Source organism: Anomalospiza imberbis, chromosome 10 (assembly GCF_031753505.1).
Source record: "Anomalospiza imberbis isolate Cuckoo-Finch-1a 21T00152 chromosome 10, ASM3175350v1, whole genome shotgun sequence".
Taxonomy (NCBI): domain Eukaryota; kingdom Metazoa; phylum Chordata; class Aves; order Passeriformes; family Viduidae; genus Anomalospiza; species Anomalospiza imberbis.
In genome coordinates, this window is record NC_089690.1 from 11161720 (window position 1) to 11177471 (window position 15752).

Below are 15752 nucleotides of genomic sequence, written 5' to 3' on the forward strand. Positions count from 1 at the left end.
ATGCGAAAACGCAGGTTTTTATGTCAGTCACATCCTTCACCTTCCTGGACAAGAGGCAAGTGTGGAATTTTATGATGTGGTAGGTGAAGTACAAAAACACCATGGTAAGAATGCAGACTTGTGCAATGTCCCAGAATGTGCCACCCAGCTTGGCTGTACCAGCCAGCAACAGCCTGGAATGGTCAGATGGACCTGCCTGGTGATGAAAACACTTTTCCCAATAGTCCTCCTTCTAGCAGAGGGAGGACCTCTACAACTACAGTGAATCAGGACACAATGGAAGCAGAGCCATTCTAGAGCAAGGCAAAAATATGGGAAACTTAACATCAAAATTCACGTTTCTGACATGAAACCTGTTCCCGGGCCTGGCTGATGAACCAGATCAGAGTGGAGGGCAGCTTCTGTGCCTCAAAGCAAACCCAGCAGATGTGTTATCCAGGTGGGTTGCCCAGGGCTTGGTCCCCAGCCCAGGCAGGACCCACCAGCTGAAGGCTCCCTGTGGCCCCTGTGGCAGCAAAGCAGGAGCACCCACAGGCTCCATAGCTCAGGGGGCTCCTGGTATCCACAGCAGGTCCCTGCAGGAAATGTAGACCCTAGGAACACAAAGTCCCTGATGCAGTATGCTAGGAATCCAGGCAGGGCTTTTCTGGAAAAGCTGTAGGAGTTGGGATGTTTTCCAATCAAGCACATGAGGCTCAACAAAGGAGTGATTTTCTCTTTCTGCTCAGTGATGCAGATGCCCTAGCACAGGACTTCAGGAGCTGCAGAAAGGGTCAAAAGCAATATGCTGTAGAAGAACAAGCTCCTTGTCGTAGGCTGGACTTCTAGAAGCAGAGAAACAGCTACAAGGCAAATTGAAGAACCAGTGGGAGTGGAGGAATGAAGAGCCTAATGAAGGGGGACGGGGAGGACACCCTTGCAATACTGTCTGTGCTGCAATCCAAAGGCCAGTTTGGAAAGCTCAGCTCAGCTGGATGCAAAGCCCTGGCTGAAACACGTGGTTATTGTGAGCCGGTGGCTCCTCTGCCCTGCCTGACACCAGCCATCTCCTCTGCCAGCTGGTAGGTGCTAAGGTGGTGGGCGAGTAATCCTGATAGGATGCACACTAGCTGCCAGGGCTTTGGCCACTTGTGAGGTCTGACACTGCAGGATTTATTCAAGATGTCCCCACCCATTGCAGGGGCATGGACAAGGTGACAAGTAAAGGTCCCTTCCAACCCAGGCTGTTCTGTGATTTGACTGCAGTGCTGACACTGTGCAAAGAGCTGACCACAAAATAACTTTTCGGGTAGACTTAGGTGTAAGACCCTGGAAGATGCTGCTACCATTGGCAGCTTTTAGCTGTCCTTTGTGAAAGGATTGAGACAATTTCACATCACTGTCAGTTCACTGGCTGCCCCAAAGTTACACCAAATGTCTCCATGTTCAGGGACAATGGCTCAAGCTCTGTCTGGTTACTCATCTACATTTGTAAAGCTGCTGCTTTTGAGCAGCTTCAGGTTAATAACATTTCTGGGATTTTCTCTTAAGAAGAAGTCCTTCATTAACTTCATTCCCTCAGTAATGCCATTATTTCTGCTTCTGCCTTGTATTAAAAAGATTCTGAGCTTGTATAAGTGTTTCACTAACAGCTGTCAACAGCTGTCACCAGGTCTCTTAGCTGTTTCTGTGATCTTAAATGTCAGTTTTCAGTGCTTTAACACTCTTTAGCTATGTGTTCAGAGCAATACAGAAAACAAAGCCAGATTTATTACAAGAAGCTCATGTGCAAATCAGAAACTGAATCTGAAAAAGGCATTGGGCATGGATGATTTCTTGAAATTATTGAGTTGGAGAAGCCAAGAAATCCAACAGGCTGATGCTATTCCAAAAATATCTTGAGGTCTCTTACTCCTTCAAAATATCTAAGCAATATAAATGAGCATATAATTCCCACTGACAGTGAAGTTCCCTGCATAGTATACAGAGCTCTGGCACCATGTGAATGATAAATATGATATGGAAGAAGGTGCCAAAAAGCAGTCAAAGTTCCCATTGTCTGCAGAGACAAATGCCATCATTTCATTGCAAGATGGGTTTAGCAGCAGGAATGTCAGTCACGTGCAAAGACTGAAATCCAGTGAGAAACTCCCCCAACTTTCAACCCATGCCATTTCCCACTCATTTTCTATGCAAACTACAGCAGAGACGGCCAAAGGGTTGTAGGAAACGTGGCCGAGTAGAATTGCATGATCATGGCAGAAAGGGAGAGGAAATGAAAGTCTGGCTTTGAATTTTAAAGCCAAGTTAAAACATAGCAAACAAACAAGGTAGCCTCTGGCTCCTGCCTCTGTGCCAGCCTCACACACAGATCTGCACCTCCTGCAGTGGTCTATTTTTGCCAGCTGCTGAGAAGTCTTACTGGCCATTTTGTAGGTGGGATTGCTTTCCTCTTTTCTTCTGCCCAGGAAGCCTCAGAGTAGAAGTTGCAAGAGTCCTTGGAGAGGGAGAAAGCATGAAAACATGGGAAAAAATTAATCTCAATGGAAATCCTTGACTAATTGACAGGTTGGAATAAGAATGACCATAGACCCCAAACTATGCCAGGCAACCAGCCTGCTCCAGGCACTGCAAGCTCACTCAGCCAGCCACATGCCTGGCTGTTTTGCTCTGCCAGCTTTACAAGGCCTAATTAGCTTTGCTTCTATTGTTCGTAATTACAAAAGCAAACAGCCCTTGGAGAGTGAGGGACTAGAGGAGGCAGCTCCTTGACTGAGCTTAAGAAGATGTTTTAAATACAGTTTGCCTCTCACCACAAGTACTTAAAAATATGAAAGGGATGAACTCAAAACCCCGATGAACAGAAAAAGGTTTCCAGGGCAGGTAGAAGCAGGGGGATAGAGCCTTGTTGTCCTGGCCAGGTATCAGTGCAGGTTTGTAAGACCCCATGCCCAACAGGAACCATTCTCTACCTGGCCTGCAAAAAAGGCTGTGCTGTCATAATAGAAGCACAGCACACTCCCTGATGGGCCTTAAGAGTGAGATGAAGAAGTCACACTTGGATCAGCAGGACTCTCCCTGCTCTGAACCCAGAGCACCTCTCCTACACCTTGGCCCAGTGCCCCATCCCTTCCCCATTCCTGCAGCTCCCACTCCCCTGCCAGGGACAGTGTGCCTTGCCCCTGCCCCTTCCTGCTCCACCCAGGGTGCAGCCTGCCTTGCCGAGGAGCAGAGCAGACCTTCTGGTTCCTGGGCCGCAATCGGAGCAATTACTGGGTGAGTTTCTGCCAGAGGCCACAACTGCCTGACTCACTGCAGAAGATCTGTCCCCACCTAGGTCTGCTGTCGATACACACAGCTAAACAAGCTCCATCCTGGCAGGCAGGCTCCCAAAAACCCAAGTCCCACTCTTCACTTCCATGTGCACTGTTCCAAGTTCTTCTCAAAAACAAGAAATGAAGTAATAGTCTGATTTTCCTTAAAAAAGTCCATTTATTGAAATTGTTTAAACACTTTGTACAAGTTCCCAGTACAAGCATCTGCTCCCTGGCTCAGGGTTAATGCAAATACAAAAGCAGACTTCAGCAGCTCTTTAATGTGACCTGAGCTGCCACCTCCCAAGACAAGAGGTCTCCCGAGGCAGCTGCTGTGCACAGGCAATTCCCCATGGAGAAGGGGAAGTCCACATGGCCCAGCTCCGAGTACAGGCCAACATCAACTCGAGCCTCAAGCAAATGCTCTGGTTGGTTTCTTTTAGTAACTTTATGCTGCAGGAGTCAGGTACAACAGAGGTACAAGGCTTGTACAGACCACCAATGTGGTACACAGCTCAGCCAGAGGCTCTCCCTGTCTACAGAAGGAAATCAAAGATCTGATGCCTCTGAACATAAACACAATCATAAAGCCTGGTCAGAAGCACCAGTTTCCTTCTATACAAAAAGGCTGAGCTTTGGAAAAGTGGCACCATCCCTCTAGGAATCACAAGACTTAACTCCCAATGTCAGCCAACACCAAGTGACTGAGTGGGTGTTTCAGGGAAGGGGTGGGACCCTTTGATGAACAGCATTATTATTTTTTTAGGTAAGATTTAATATGTAAGGATGGCTATATCTTTAAAATGTTTGTTTCTTCCTCTTTGGTGAGCTTGGATTACAAGCAAATGCCATAACCTTTGGGTCAGTTTTCTTGGAATTTGCCTTCATATCATCACTGTAAGTGTTTACAAGAAATAGACAGGATGGAATGGCAGTGTGTGAGGTATCCTTGGGGAAACATCAGGGAGTGGCAGTGCATTCAGTTTGGTTTAACACAGCTAGCTGCATCAGGCAAACAGAGATTGGGAAACTAAGCCCCAATGAGAAAGCCTCAAGGAAAGAGGAGAGTGTAAAAGGTGACCAGCAACACACACAGGGATAAAGCTTCATGCTCAGCTGCCAGGATGGGAACATGGAGAATCAATCACTGGCAGCACTTGGTGTCTAAGGAACAGCCACAGCCTCACCAGAGACACACAGTGAAAACAGAAGGCAATCCTTTTTCCTTGAGCTCTTCCCTGGCACCAGGGAAACCTGCAGATGCTTTGGGAGTCTGGTAACTTCTGTGGTCTCTACCTTACACTGCATCTTCCATTAGCCAACAGCATGTGCACAGACAGAGTGGATTTCCACTTAAGCCACAGCAATTTGTTTCTGACCCTTTGTCTGCATGGAAAGGAGGGTGCTGAAGATGATGCCAATAAGACAGTACAAGAGCATTTTACATCTCTTCAAACATTCTTACATGTAAAGTCTTTTCCCCAAAATTATGTTTCCCCTTAAGCTATTGGTTTCATGATTTTGTATATAATATATGTCCCTTTAATTTCTACACACACCACACTGGGCTCTAACTTAATGGGATATGGGACTGAATTGTTACCATCTATTTAAAAAAAAATAAAAACAACCAACTAAAAAAAGCACCAACATCCGTCTATAAAAACAGTATCATTTTCCCTTTTACTCCCAAATACTAAACTTAACCCAAGCTTGGAGGTTTCATCTTTCCAGTGGCAATACCTATGAATCTAGGCTAGCCTTCCTCCATGGGCTGGGAGAGAAAGGAGAAGTTACGTCCAGTAGCAAAGAGGATTACAAAAATATACACATTTTTGGGCGAAGAGGAAGGCAGAACCTAGAGCCTGGACTCTGCTCAGGACAGTGGCATTGTAGTGTCCTCTCCAAAATGCTTTCACTACCAGTGCTGGTGGCTCCTCTTCTTTGTTTCATTATACATAATCCTTCCCTGTGGAGGAGGCATTTTTTGGGTAGCCTCGGGTGGGTGGATATGAAGTTTCTCTCCGTGGACAGGAGCAGCAGAGGAAGGATCCTCCCAGTATGGCCAGAGATGAAGCTGCCCAGCCAATAAAGAGAGCTGACCCAAACTCAAATCTGGAGAAGAAAGAAGGGGAAAAGTGGGAATCACTGTAATCCAGAGGTATTAATTGTATTTATACATTCACACAAAGCAGAAGGAAGCAGAAACTGGGATGGATGTGGCTTCCTACAAGGCAACAGCTTGGAGCAGTCAGGCTTTGTTGACCCTCAGAGCTCAGAGCTGGGTTTCTCCAGTATTTTGGGTTACCCCCAACAGCTGCAGGCCAAGCTCTGTGAAAACCAGCCCTTTAGCATGTAGTGGGGTAAAAATCAAAGAACTCACACCAGTGAGGTCTTCTGGCAGTGACGTTACCTTAAAGCCAAGACCCAAGAGCCACATGGATAATGAGATCCAGTCCCAGCTCTTTCTGCACAGCCTGAAGGCAACCCAGCTAGTTCAGAAAATTCCCTTCTTAGTTTTGAGTGACTGCTACCCCCAAACCTAAGCCCTGTGACTTTTGTCATGCTAACTACAGTGTGTTATACCAAACGGGTCAGTACCTGGTGTTGACAGGGGTGAAAGGGTCATAAAAGGCCCGAGCCACTCTGTTGCCATACCATGATGTGGCCACCAGCGCTGCCAGACCTGCACACAAAGAGAACAAAATGTCATGGCTTAAGAAAAAACAATCAGCAAAATCACTGCAAAAATAAGGATGCAGCAGAATCAGCATCTGGAGTAAAGTTGAGCTGCTGCTACCCTGGAAGTTCTGAGCTGTTCCATTTAGTGCTGGTTGGGAGTGAAGTTAAGAACAGATTTGAGGCTTCCCACAGTTACACTGCAGCAAAGGCAGGACTGCTCTGCTGATGGCCTTTTCTCACTGAAGCAGGGTCAAACTCAGCTCTGCCAACAGATATGGAAAGCGTGAAGTCCATATAGAGATTGTAATGCCAGTGCCAAGGTGCCTCATGTAGCCTGAACCAAAGCCCTCTAAGGATTTCCCAGACCAAAATGCTCTTGGAGAAACACATCAAGCCCTCCCACATCCTGTACAGGATATATGCCACCTAGGAAACAGCACATTTAACACAACATATCTGTATGTTACCAACCTGAAATGATGAAGATCACCCCACCGAAGACAGCCATCCTCATTTTCTTCACCTGGTCATCTTCCATGCACTTCATGCATTTCATGCCTGTCACAGCAACAAACATTCCAACGAGCCCCAGGAGTATTGAAGCCACCATCAAAGCTCTTGTGGCCTGCAGACTGCCTGGAAGACAATAAGATTCGAGTTACCCACAAAGTAAACTCGAGATATAAATCAAAAATCAAATTACTGGGCTCAGCAATCTTTTATCTAAATATTCCTGCTCCCTAATACACAGGATACAGCCAAGCAAGAAATTCCTTCTCAGCTTTAGTCTCAAGGCTAAAGGATCATGCATCAGGATCAGAGGACTCTCTGCCTCTTCTAAAATGCCTGGCAAACAAGGGCATGCAGTGGCCTTTTGCAGGAAATGACCTGGGAATTGCCCTCAGACATCTTTTGTTCCTTGATCATTTGAATTCCAATTGGAAGGACACATCTGTTTATCAAAAGAAGTATTCAGATTTAGGCTCTACCTTAACAAAGTACTTAAGCACATGTTTTAATATGAATAGTGACATACATATGAATAGTGCCACAGCAGACAGCAAGGCCCATTTACTGCTCAACACTTCCAAAACTGTCTTTTATACAAATAACTCAGTGCTGATTTAATGTTTTTTGTGCTACATTCTCAGTTTGAGTCTCAGAGGGTACAAAAATACAATTGCAAAAGAAATAGGACTTTCCCAGACAATTGAAAAACACCTTTTCTTTTTTATATAAAATATTTAGCTTAATTGACTTAAAGATACTCAAATGTGTCAGGAGCTTCTTGTGCTTTTGAAGAGTTGGAGCATGGGGTGATGCCTCCCATAGTGAGTTCTCAGCAGACAGACTTGATGTACCTCGGGATTTGGTTTTTATATGGAGACATCTGAAGGCACAAGGACACACTAACCCTATCAATGTGAGCTACTAAACTTATATTTTCTTGATACCAAAGAAAAGTATTAATGTAAATTAAATCATTACTAAAAAAAAACCCTCAGGTGACAAAACACCTGACTAGCAGCGAAATAAGAGCCTGAGCTTTATTGTCTGGCAAATCAGGTTTGTTTGAACACAATGAATTTTCATATACAGCCCTGTAAAGCCCTGAGAACAAACAGGGCTGGTTAATAAAATGAATAAGCTCCAAGGAGCATGCTGTAACCAAGGCACAGGTGTCCCCTGACACAGAATCTCAGGTCTGGAGCTCACCCTTCAAAACACCCTGACTGCATCCTCATAGAGCTCTGCAAAGCATTTCAGGCTTGAACAGCAAGATTTAAGCCTTTAACAGAGCACCTGCACATCCACTCAGGGCTGGAACCCATCTGAGTCCCTGCCACAATGGGCTCTGTGGCCCAGTCTGAAACTCAGAGCTCAGACCTGGCACTGGCCAGAAGGAGAGCAAAGCCACACAGCCATCCTCTGCAGCTTCTTTACTACACTTTGTCCCACAGAACTGCTTGTGCAGGAAAACTCCTGTGACCCACCAGCACCAGGCTCTAATTCTGCTCTAAAACAGATCTGGATCTGCCCCTTCACGCACATCTGTTCTGCAAACACATTATAAAACCAGTTACAAAAAACAAAACAAAAAGACAATCACAGCAACAGGAAGGAACACACTTTCATAAGATGAGTGTTGGCTTTCTTGGGAAAAATTCCTCAATCAGCTCGGCTAATATCAGCTCTTGCTTCCTTCAAAAGGGGAAGGTGACACACCTCGGCACCACCCATGTGTTAATCAAGACCCATCTGCTGCATGTACAGAAACCCATTAACAAAGCCAGCTGTCACTTTAGCATAAATCACCACTGCAGTATCCAAACTGGTTTTTGATTGATCTCCAGTGTCAGAGATTACACTCCAAAAGTAATTTCTACCTTACAAAAGTGATGCCAGTGTTCAGAAAGGCTTCAGCTGACAGGTTGCCACCCAGGCAACCAATTCAGCTGCCATACATTTAAGGCTAAATTGTGCCCTACAGCAGAAGCTCTGGAGAGGCCCATGGCTGAATACCAGTTTGTACTAGGCATGGGAAACAGGATATTCTGCAGACGTACCGAACTTGTTTTATCAAGACTACAGTAAGTTTGGCTCAGTCTTGCTGCAGAAGAAATTACTTTATAGGAGAGGGTTTTGAAAGTTCTTTCATGAAGCTCAAAATAGGCAATGCTATCTCTAAAAACTAGAAAAACAGTTATAAGGGTGGGAAGAAACATTTCACCTTCACACACAGTACCAAGGGACAAACACAGGAAAATGCTGGAAAAAGTTTCTATGACCTCTAAAAACCCAACTATGAAACGCACCAAAAATCTCAAGATGTGTAAGTATTAATTGGATGCATGCCACGACAGCTTTGCAGAAGCAGCTGAACAAAATACAGCATTGTGAGCACACCCCAGGGCTGCCCACTCTCAGCAGATGCTGGTGGGACAAGTCCTCGCCCCTCCTCATGCATGGCTCCATGGCACAAAGGGACAGAAACACGTAGGAAACTTGCAGTGGGACAGCAGAACAGGTTGCAGCCTTTGCAGAACATGCTGTTCCTTTGTCCCAAGAAGCTGTAATGTGACATGACTGTGTTCGCCACCATCCTCCACCTGCACAGCCTGAGAGGCAGTGCTTTTGCAATGTGTGCAGTGCACCGGCCACAGTTAATCATCATACAAGCTACCAGTTAGTAACTACACATTAACAGACACGCTGTCAATGGAAGCTCCACATCCAGGGGCTGGGAAAGCTGCTTTAATAATAGTGCTGTTGTTCACATGGGCCTTTCCAGATGCTTTAAAAATCCAAAATTATACAATATTGTCTCAACCTGCTAAACAGGACAGGCTACTGACAGCAAGTAGAAATAATCCACAGCAATTTAACTTTACAACTTCTACCATATTAGAGGTAAAACAGGATTTCCCCCACAGTCCTTGCTGCTGCAACTGTCTCGCCAACAGGAACAGGAAAACCCAGGCAGTCTTGGGAGCCCTTGGGGAAAAAACAGTCCTACACAAGGTGAGACAAACTGTCCTGGCACCAAACATGGGCTATCAGATGGCAACAGTATTTTGTCAATACAAACCAGTATTCACTCTGAAGCCAAGCCTTTTGATTGCTGGTTAGCAATGAGAGACATGGTCTGAAAACCCTATAGCAACAAAACAGCAAGAACTGAAGAACAGAGGCTTAAAATGCCTGATGACAATAACAAATATGCATTCTACAGGGCGTAAAAAACCCCAAAGTCCACAAACATGCAGCTGCAGCTCACACCTGTTCACCCCACATCTTAAAAAAAAAATACTAACAAACCATTCAGAATTATTGCTAGTGGTTTTGGACACAAACAACCCTATCCAGTTTATCTGAGGCCTAAGTAATATGCTTTCCTTCCCACAACTATCATTAACTGAGACAGAATTAATTGCTGGTAACTGCTTAGTTATATTAAAAAATACTTCAGTACTTCATCTGCAAATGTTTGAAGGTTTTCTCTATCATCCCATTTCCTTATTCAATCTGTTTATGTCATTTATATTACAGAAAAGCTGTTGGGAAAGTGCCATGGGATTTTTGTAATGCCTGTTCGTAAAGCAAAATTGCTGTAATGGCTTCGTGTGCAGATTATTCTCTGATAGGAATGCTCATCAACTGCCTTAATTTAAAATAAGGACTTTTCCTTCCCTTCCCATGGGCCTTCAGCCAACTAACTGATGACAAAATACAGGTGAAACAGATGCTGTGCAGTTCCCTCTAATCCTTATGAGGGAAGTTCCCCAGGAGTTACAAGCACCCCTGCAGTACAGGAAACATGTTCCACTGTCCACCTCCCAGAGAAGCCAGCAGCCTTCAAAGCCTTCCTGCCAGGGTTTCATGAAAGCTGGACACCCTGAGAGGAGTGAGAGCCGAGACCCTGCCGGTCTGCCCTGCCAGCATGTGAAAGTTATGAAAGTTACTTTAGTGCAGTAGACGGGACTGAAGATCTGAGCAAGCAGTAACTGCTTCAGAGGTGGCCAGCAAACATCTCTCACACTTTGCAGTTGTTCTCACTGTACACAAAGCTACTAATGGCTTGGAGGCTTTCAACCCCCTTACCAGACCCTGCAAAAGCCCACCTTGCATACCCATCAGCATCAGACTCCAGTCTGCAGACTTTCAAAGCACCTCCCTACAAGTCTAAAAGATAGTACCAAGCTATCCAGGCAGGACAAGGGACTCTGGGGCCTGTTTGGTTGTTTTTACTAAATGGAAGGTTGGGAACTCCCTACTGCATGTCCAGTGCACAAGAGGAAAGTTCAGTAGGAAAGTGACCTTGTACTCTGCATATCTGAAAGCAAGTAAGGTTCTATGCCCTCCTACCCTACTGACAAATAAAGATTGGTAGTAAGACAAGCATGATACCACCATTTCCAGATTCCTGGTCAGAGGAGACCTGGACAGCCTGTTTTCCCACAAAGCCTGGAAATTCCCTTACCAAGAGATTTAGTAACACATAGTAACACCAGCTACTAAAAGCTGCTTAGAAGCTGCTTGTAGAGCAATAAAGCCAGTGTATTGCAACAGACTCCCATGCATCCCCTCTTGCAGACACACCAGGGCACTGCACAGGAACAGCCTCGGTGGCATTCCAAGTAACCCTCTACCTTCTCATAGCCAGCACAAGTGAGACTGTTTTATCACTCAATCACAATTTTTCATCAGGAAGGAACAGGATTGAGCAACACAACACGGTAGCAAATTAACCCTTAACCCACATGAAAGCACAGATACCAGCAGGTTCTACCTGCTTAATCAAGATCTAAAGATGGAGAATTGGACACATGTCCCTCATGCTTTGTCCTTCCCTGGGCCACCATCCCAACTCCCCTACCACCAGAACTGAGCAGTAGTAACCTGAGCATGAACTGTTCCTTTTCCCCACCCATTCTCTTCCCCAGCTCCTGGAACAGGCTCAGCCAGGGTGGTGAAGGTGTAGGAGGGAAGATTTCACATTTCAGCCATGTTGCTTGACCCAGAGGGCATTCAAAACCTTGTTTATTTTCTGGGCTAGGACACAAAGGCTCATTGTGGATGTACTAGGTTTGGTGATGAAGTGATAGATGAGTCTCAGCTTGTCTCAAGCACAGAGCCTCTCCCAGCAAAATCAAACAGGTCGATGAGTATCTTTAGCTAAAACAGCCTAGACAGGATCCAGAACAACATCTGTCCTGAACAGGAGAATGCGGTTAGGTGGGGCTGGAAGCTTTCAGAGACAGGTACCAGGAGCCGTACTCCCTCCTGTCTGAGACCATCCCCCTGAGACCCTGAGGAGCACAAAGCTGGGCTAAGCTCCATGGACCATGCTGGAGGGCCACAAGAACAATGCTGAGGCTGTGCAACAAAGCCCCGTTGCAAGGGTGGCATTTGTTGCCTCTATGTCTGCGTGTGGCCACGCACTGCTTTTCACGTAAGCCAGCAAAACGCAGCCTTTCTGTTGCCTGAATAGGAGCAGTGACATAAGCCCTCAGCTGAACACAGCTGCGGGAGGAGTGCCAGCACGGGTGCACTCCAGCAGTGTGCCCACACGGGAAGCTGGAGGCCCCTCAGTTGGCTAATGGTGCTCATCAGCTTGTGCCAACCCCATCTCTGCCTTGCAGCCAAATACTGACACATCCAGAGGAATGGCAACAGCTACCAGATGTTCCAAAACTTGCTGGCAAAGCCTTCAAGCATTCCCACAAACACGAGTTACTGCAGGTGTAAGAAGGTTCAGTCCTTTCTACAGGGACAAAGTAATTACAGATCTGAGCCTCTCCCATCAGTGCATGTGGCTCTGACATGTGGCCCAGAGCACCTGGGGCATATGAAGCCCTGGCGTGCATGGCCATGGAAAGCATGGCCAGGCAGAAGTTCTGCCCACACAGCTGTGCCACCTTCACCAGGACACAGATGAATGCAGTAAGGGAGCTCTCCACTGCACCTGTCCCAGGGTGTGCCCGTTGAATTGGGTATAAGCGGTTTGGGGGTTTTGTTTGTTTTTTGTTTGTTTTTTTTTTTTGTTTGTTTTTTTTTTTTTTTTTTTTGTTTTTTTTTTTTTTTTTTTTTTGGCACCTCCACCCAAACCAGTACTGCTGCTCCCTACCCAGGTCTATGTGACTGCAAGACCTTGAGGGGTCATCAGGAGGGAAAACGAAAGATAAGGTGTATGTCCCCAGGTATGATCTGCCTAAAAGCAGGCAAGGCAGAGCCTAAGCAAGCTGAGGGAACACAAGAACGAGGAGCCCTTTTGCCAGCCCTCACTGATTTTCCCTGTGAGGATAAACATACCCTATGATCTCCCTGTTATTTGAGAATTCTCAGGCATACTGTTCTGCAGAGCTCGGCGAGAACAGAAAAGGCCACCACAAGCTCAGCCTCGGTCCCGGTCACCTCCCTCCCCTGTAGCCCTGGAAGAGAAGAGCCCAGCCTGTATTGTTCGCTGGACAAAGGTGAGGGAGCAGCTCGGCCATGAATGGCCAGGTCAGGAGGGCCTGGGGCAGGTTTTGGGGGAGCCTGTTCAAGGCGGGCTCCATTTACAGCACAATGGGCTGCACACAACCCCCGAGGCAAGGATACCTTTTGCAAGCCATCCAGGGGGTGGATGGAGATTCCTCAGCCACTGCTGGCATCTTAGCCCCCCACCCCCAGTGGGAGATAAGAGGATTGAAGCTGAGCTGACGCATAATTAGCACCCCAAGCACTTCGGACTGCGCGCTCAGCCCTGCCCCGAAGAGCGCAGCCCCGCACCCTGCGAGTGCCAAGTGGGTGCGCAGCACTCCCCAAGGGCGCAACCCGCACCTCCGCCAGCTGCGGGGCACACGGGGGCTCGGGGCAGGGGAACGGGAGGCACAGACGTGGGCTGGCCGCGAAGGTGGCTCCGGCTCCACCGCGTGACACACGGGGCGGCTGGTGGCAATCGGACTCGGGGACACTCCCCGCGGACCTCGGTTTACGTGAAACTGCCGGCTCATTCTTTTGGGAAAGAGAAGGTGACCAAGGTGGCAATTATTATTTTATTAATTAGGGAGGGACGAGGGTGTTCCAGGACTCGAGATGAGACAAGGGGTATTGAGAAAGTACATTTGTTGTAACCCCTTTGGGTGTCAGCCTAAGCTATCTGCCCCACCGCTCTAGAAACAGCCCTTTCTGAGGCTCCAGCTCGGCTTGAGCACCCGAATGACACCCCAGCCGGCCAGGCTGATGCCCCAGTGCCACCCCAGCCAGCCAGGCTGATGCCCCAGTGCCACCCCAGCCGGCCAGGCTGATGCCCCAGTGCCACCCCAGCCGGCCAGGCTGATGCCCCAGTGCCACCCCAGCCGGCCAGGCTGATGCCCCAGTGCCACCCCAGCCGGCCAGGCTGCAGCTCCTGCCTGCACGACACGGCTTCGCCGTCCTAGGACAAGATAGAAGACCCAAATATTATCTTGGCATACTGGCCTGCCTAAAAACTCCAGACAGCGCTACCTGGGCAGGACGCCAGCTCACCTGCCAGCCCTCAGTTTAAAAGCCCCACGGGAGCAGCAGCGACTTTCCCAGAGAACAAAAGACCAAAACAGTCAAAGGCAAACAGGACCCGTGCTCCAAAAGCCCATGCCGGCCACGCTGCTGAGCTCTGCTGCCGCTCAGCCGTGCCCAGCGAGGGCAGCCCAGTCCCTGGCTGGACCTCCACAGCCAAAAGCTCTTGTTCGCAAACACGGCTCTTTCCAGAACCACGTAGAGAATCTCACCCTTCCTCCCCACGGGGCACTTCTTGGGGGGCGGGCAGAGGGCAGGGGGATGCGGGGCAGCACCGGCTCCTGCCCGAGCACTGCCCCTGGAGCGCCCCCGCTCCCCTCCCGGGGAGGCGGCACCGCCGAGGGTGTCCAAAGGACACCGGCGAGTGACCCTCAGGTCCGGCGGGGAGAGCTAGCGGGGAACCCCAAGAGACACGCATCCGACCCCCGACAGGATGAGGAGTCATGAAAGAGATGGGGGACCCCGAGCCCTGCACCTTCAACCCTCAAGGGACAGGCTGACTAAATTCAACGGGACAGAGACCGTGAGCCCCGACAGCAGCGGCATCCCCAACGCGACAGGCAGCCGGGCAAGGGTGAGGGGTGTGGGGACGACACGGACGACGAAGTCGGAGATAGGATACTGGACGTGCAATAGGACTGGCAAACCCAGTCCAAATATTTCAGCCTGAACTTCGACAGGACCGACTCTGACGCGGGGCAATGACCCTGCGGGACCGGTACCCCCCGCCCCGACCGAAGCAAGAGGCGCTGGGGCGGAGGGGACGGCCCCGACGGGACGGACACCCCGACATCCCCACCACCTCCCAGCCCCCACTTACCCTCCAGCTTGAGCAGCGAGTCGTACACCTTGCACTGGATCTGCCCCGTGCTCTGCATGGCGCACGACATCCACAGCCCCTCGTAGAGCGCCTGGGCCGTGACGATGTTGTCCCCCGCGTAGGATGCCATCTTCCACTGGGGCATGGCGGTGCTGATGATGATGCCGATCCAGCCGAGGAAGGCCATGACGAAGCCCAGGAGCTGCAGCCCTCCGCTGGCCATGTCTGCGGGCGGGGGGACGGAGGGCGCGCGCCGCTCTGCCCCGCGCGCTGCTCTGCCGCCCGCGCGCCGCCCCGCGCGCCTCTTGAGCCCGCGCGGAGCGCGCCCCCTGCCGGCCGCGCCCCGGCCCCGCCCCGCGGGGGCCGCGCAGCGCCGGACGCGGCCGGCAGCGACCGCTCCCAGCCTGCCTCCCTCAGCGCCCCGCAACGCCCCTCCCTGCGGAGGAGCGATCCCTTCTGCCCCCCACGGGGGGCTGCGTTGGCACCCCCGGGTGTTTTGGCACGTCGAAAGGGTGCCCCGGTTGCCGCCTCGTCGAGCTGGGGGTGCTGAGAACGTGAACCCCCACTCGCCTGCCTTGGGACCGGCAGCCCGCTGCTGTCCTTCACCGGCTGGAGCTGCAAACTTGGCTCTCCGGCTCTCCCTCCGTCCCTCCCGGGGCCAGCACAGTGGGCAGGGGAGTGGGGACAGGGCTGTGCCAGTTGCACCTGTCCAGCTGCTGTGTGTGTGACCCCGTTCCGCAGCCCCCTCAGTGCCGCCGGGCAAGGCAGGGGGCATTTCCCCCGGCAGGTTCGCTGCCTGCCTCCTGGACATGCAGCACACGTGGGATAACCAGCTACAGAGGAGGCGGCAGAGCAGCCAGGGGAAATACGAGTGCTCTGATTTTGAAGGGCTTTCAGAGAGGCAGCTGTGCAAACAC

At 49.6% G+C, this 15752-nt stretch overlaps 1 protein-coding gene across 1 annotated transcript; it reads right to left on the bottom strand.

The window, feature by feature from the left end:
- Positions 1-4646: 4646 nt before the first annotated feature.
- On the bottom strand, positions 4647-15101 carry CLDN1 (claudin 1). Its single transcript, XM_068200670.1, has 4 exons — positions 14836-15101; positions 6447-6611; positions 5895-5979; positions 4647-5408 (listed from the first exon to the last, which is right to left on the bottom strand). The coding sequence occupies exons 1-4, from the start codon at positions 15056-15058 to the stop codon at positions 5246-5248; spliced, it is 636 nt and encodes a 211-aa protein (XP_068056771.1). The 5' UTR covers positions 15059-15101; the 3' UTR covers positions 4647-5245.
- Between the last annotated feature and the right edge of the window lie 651 nt (positions 15102-15752).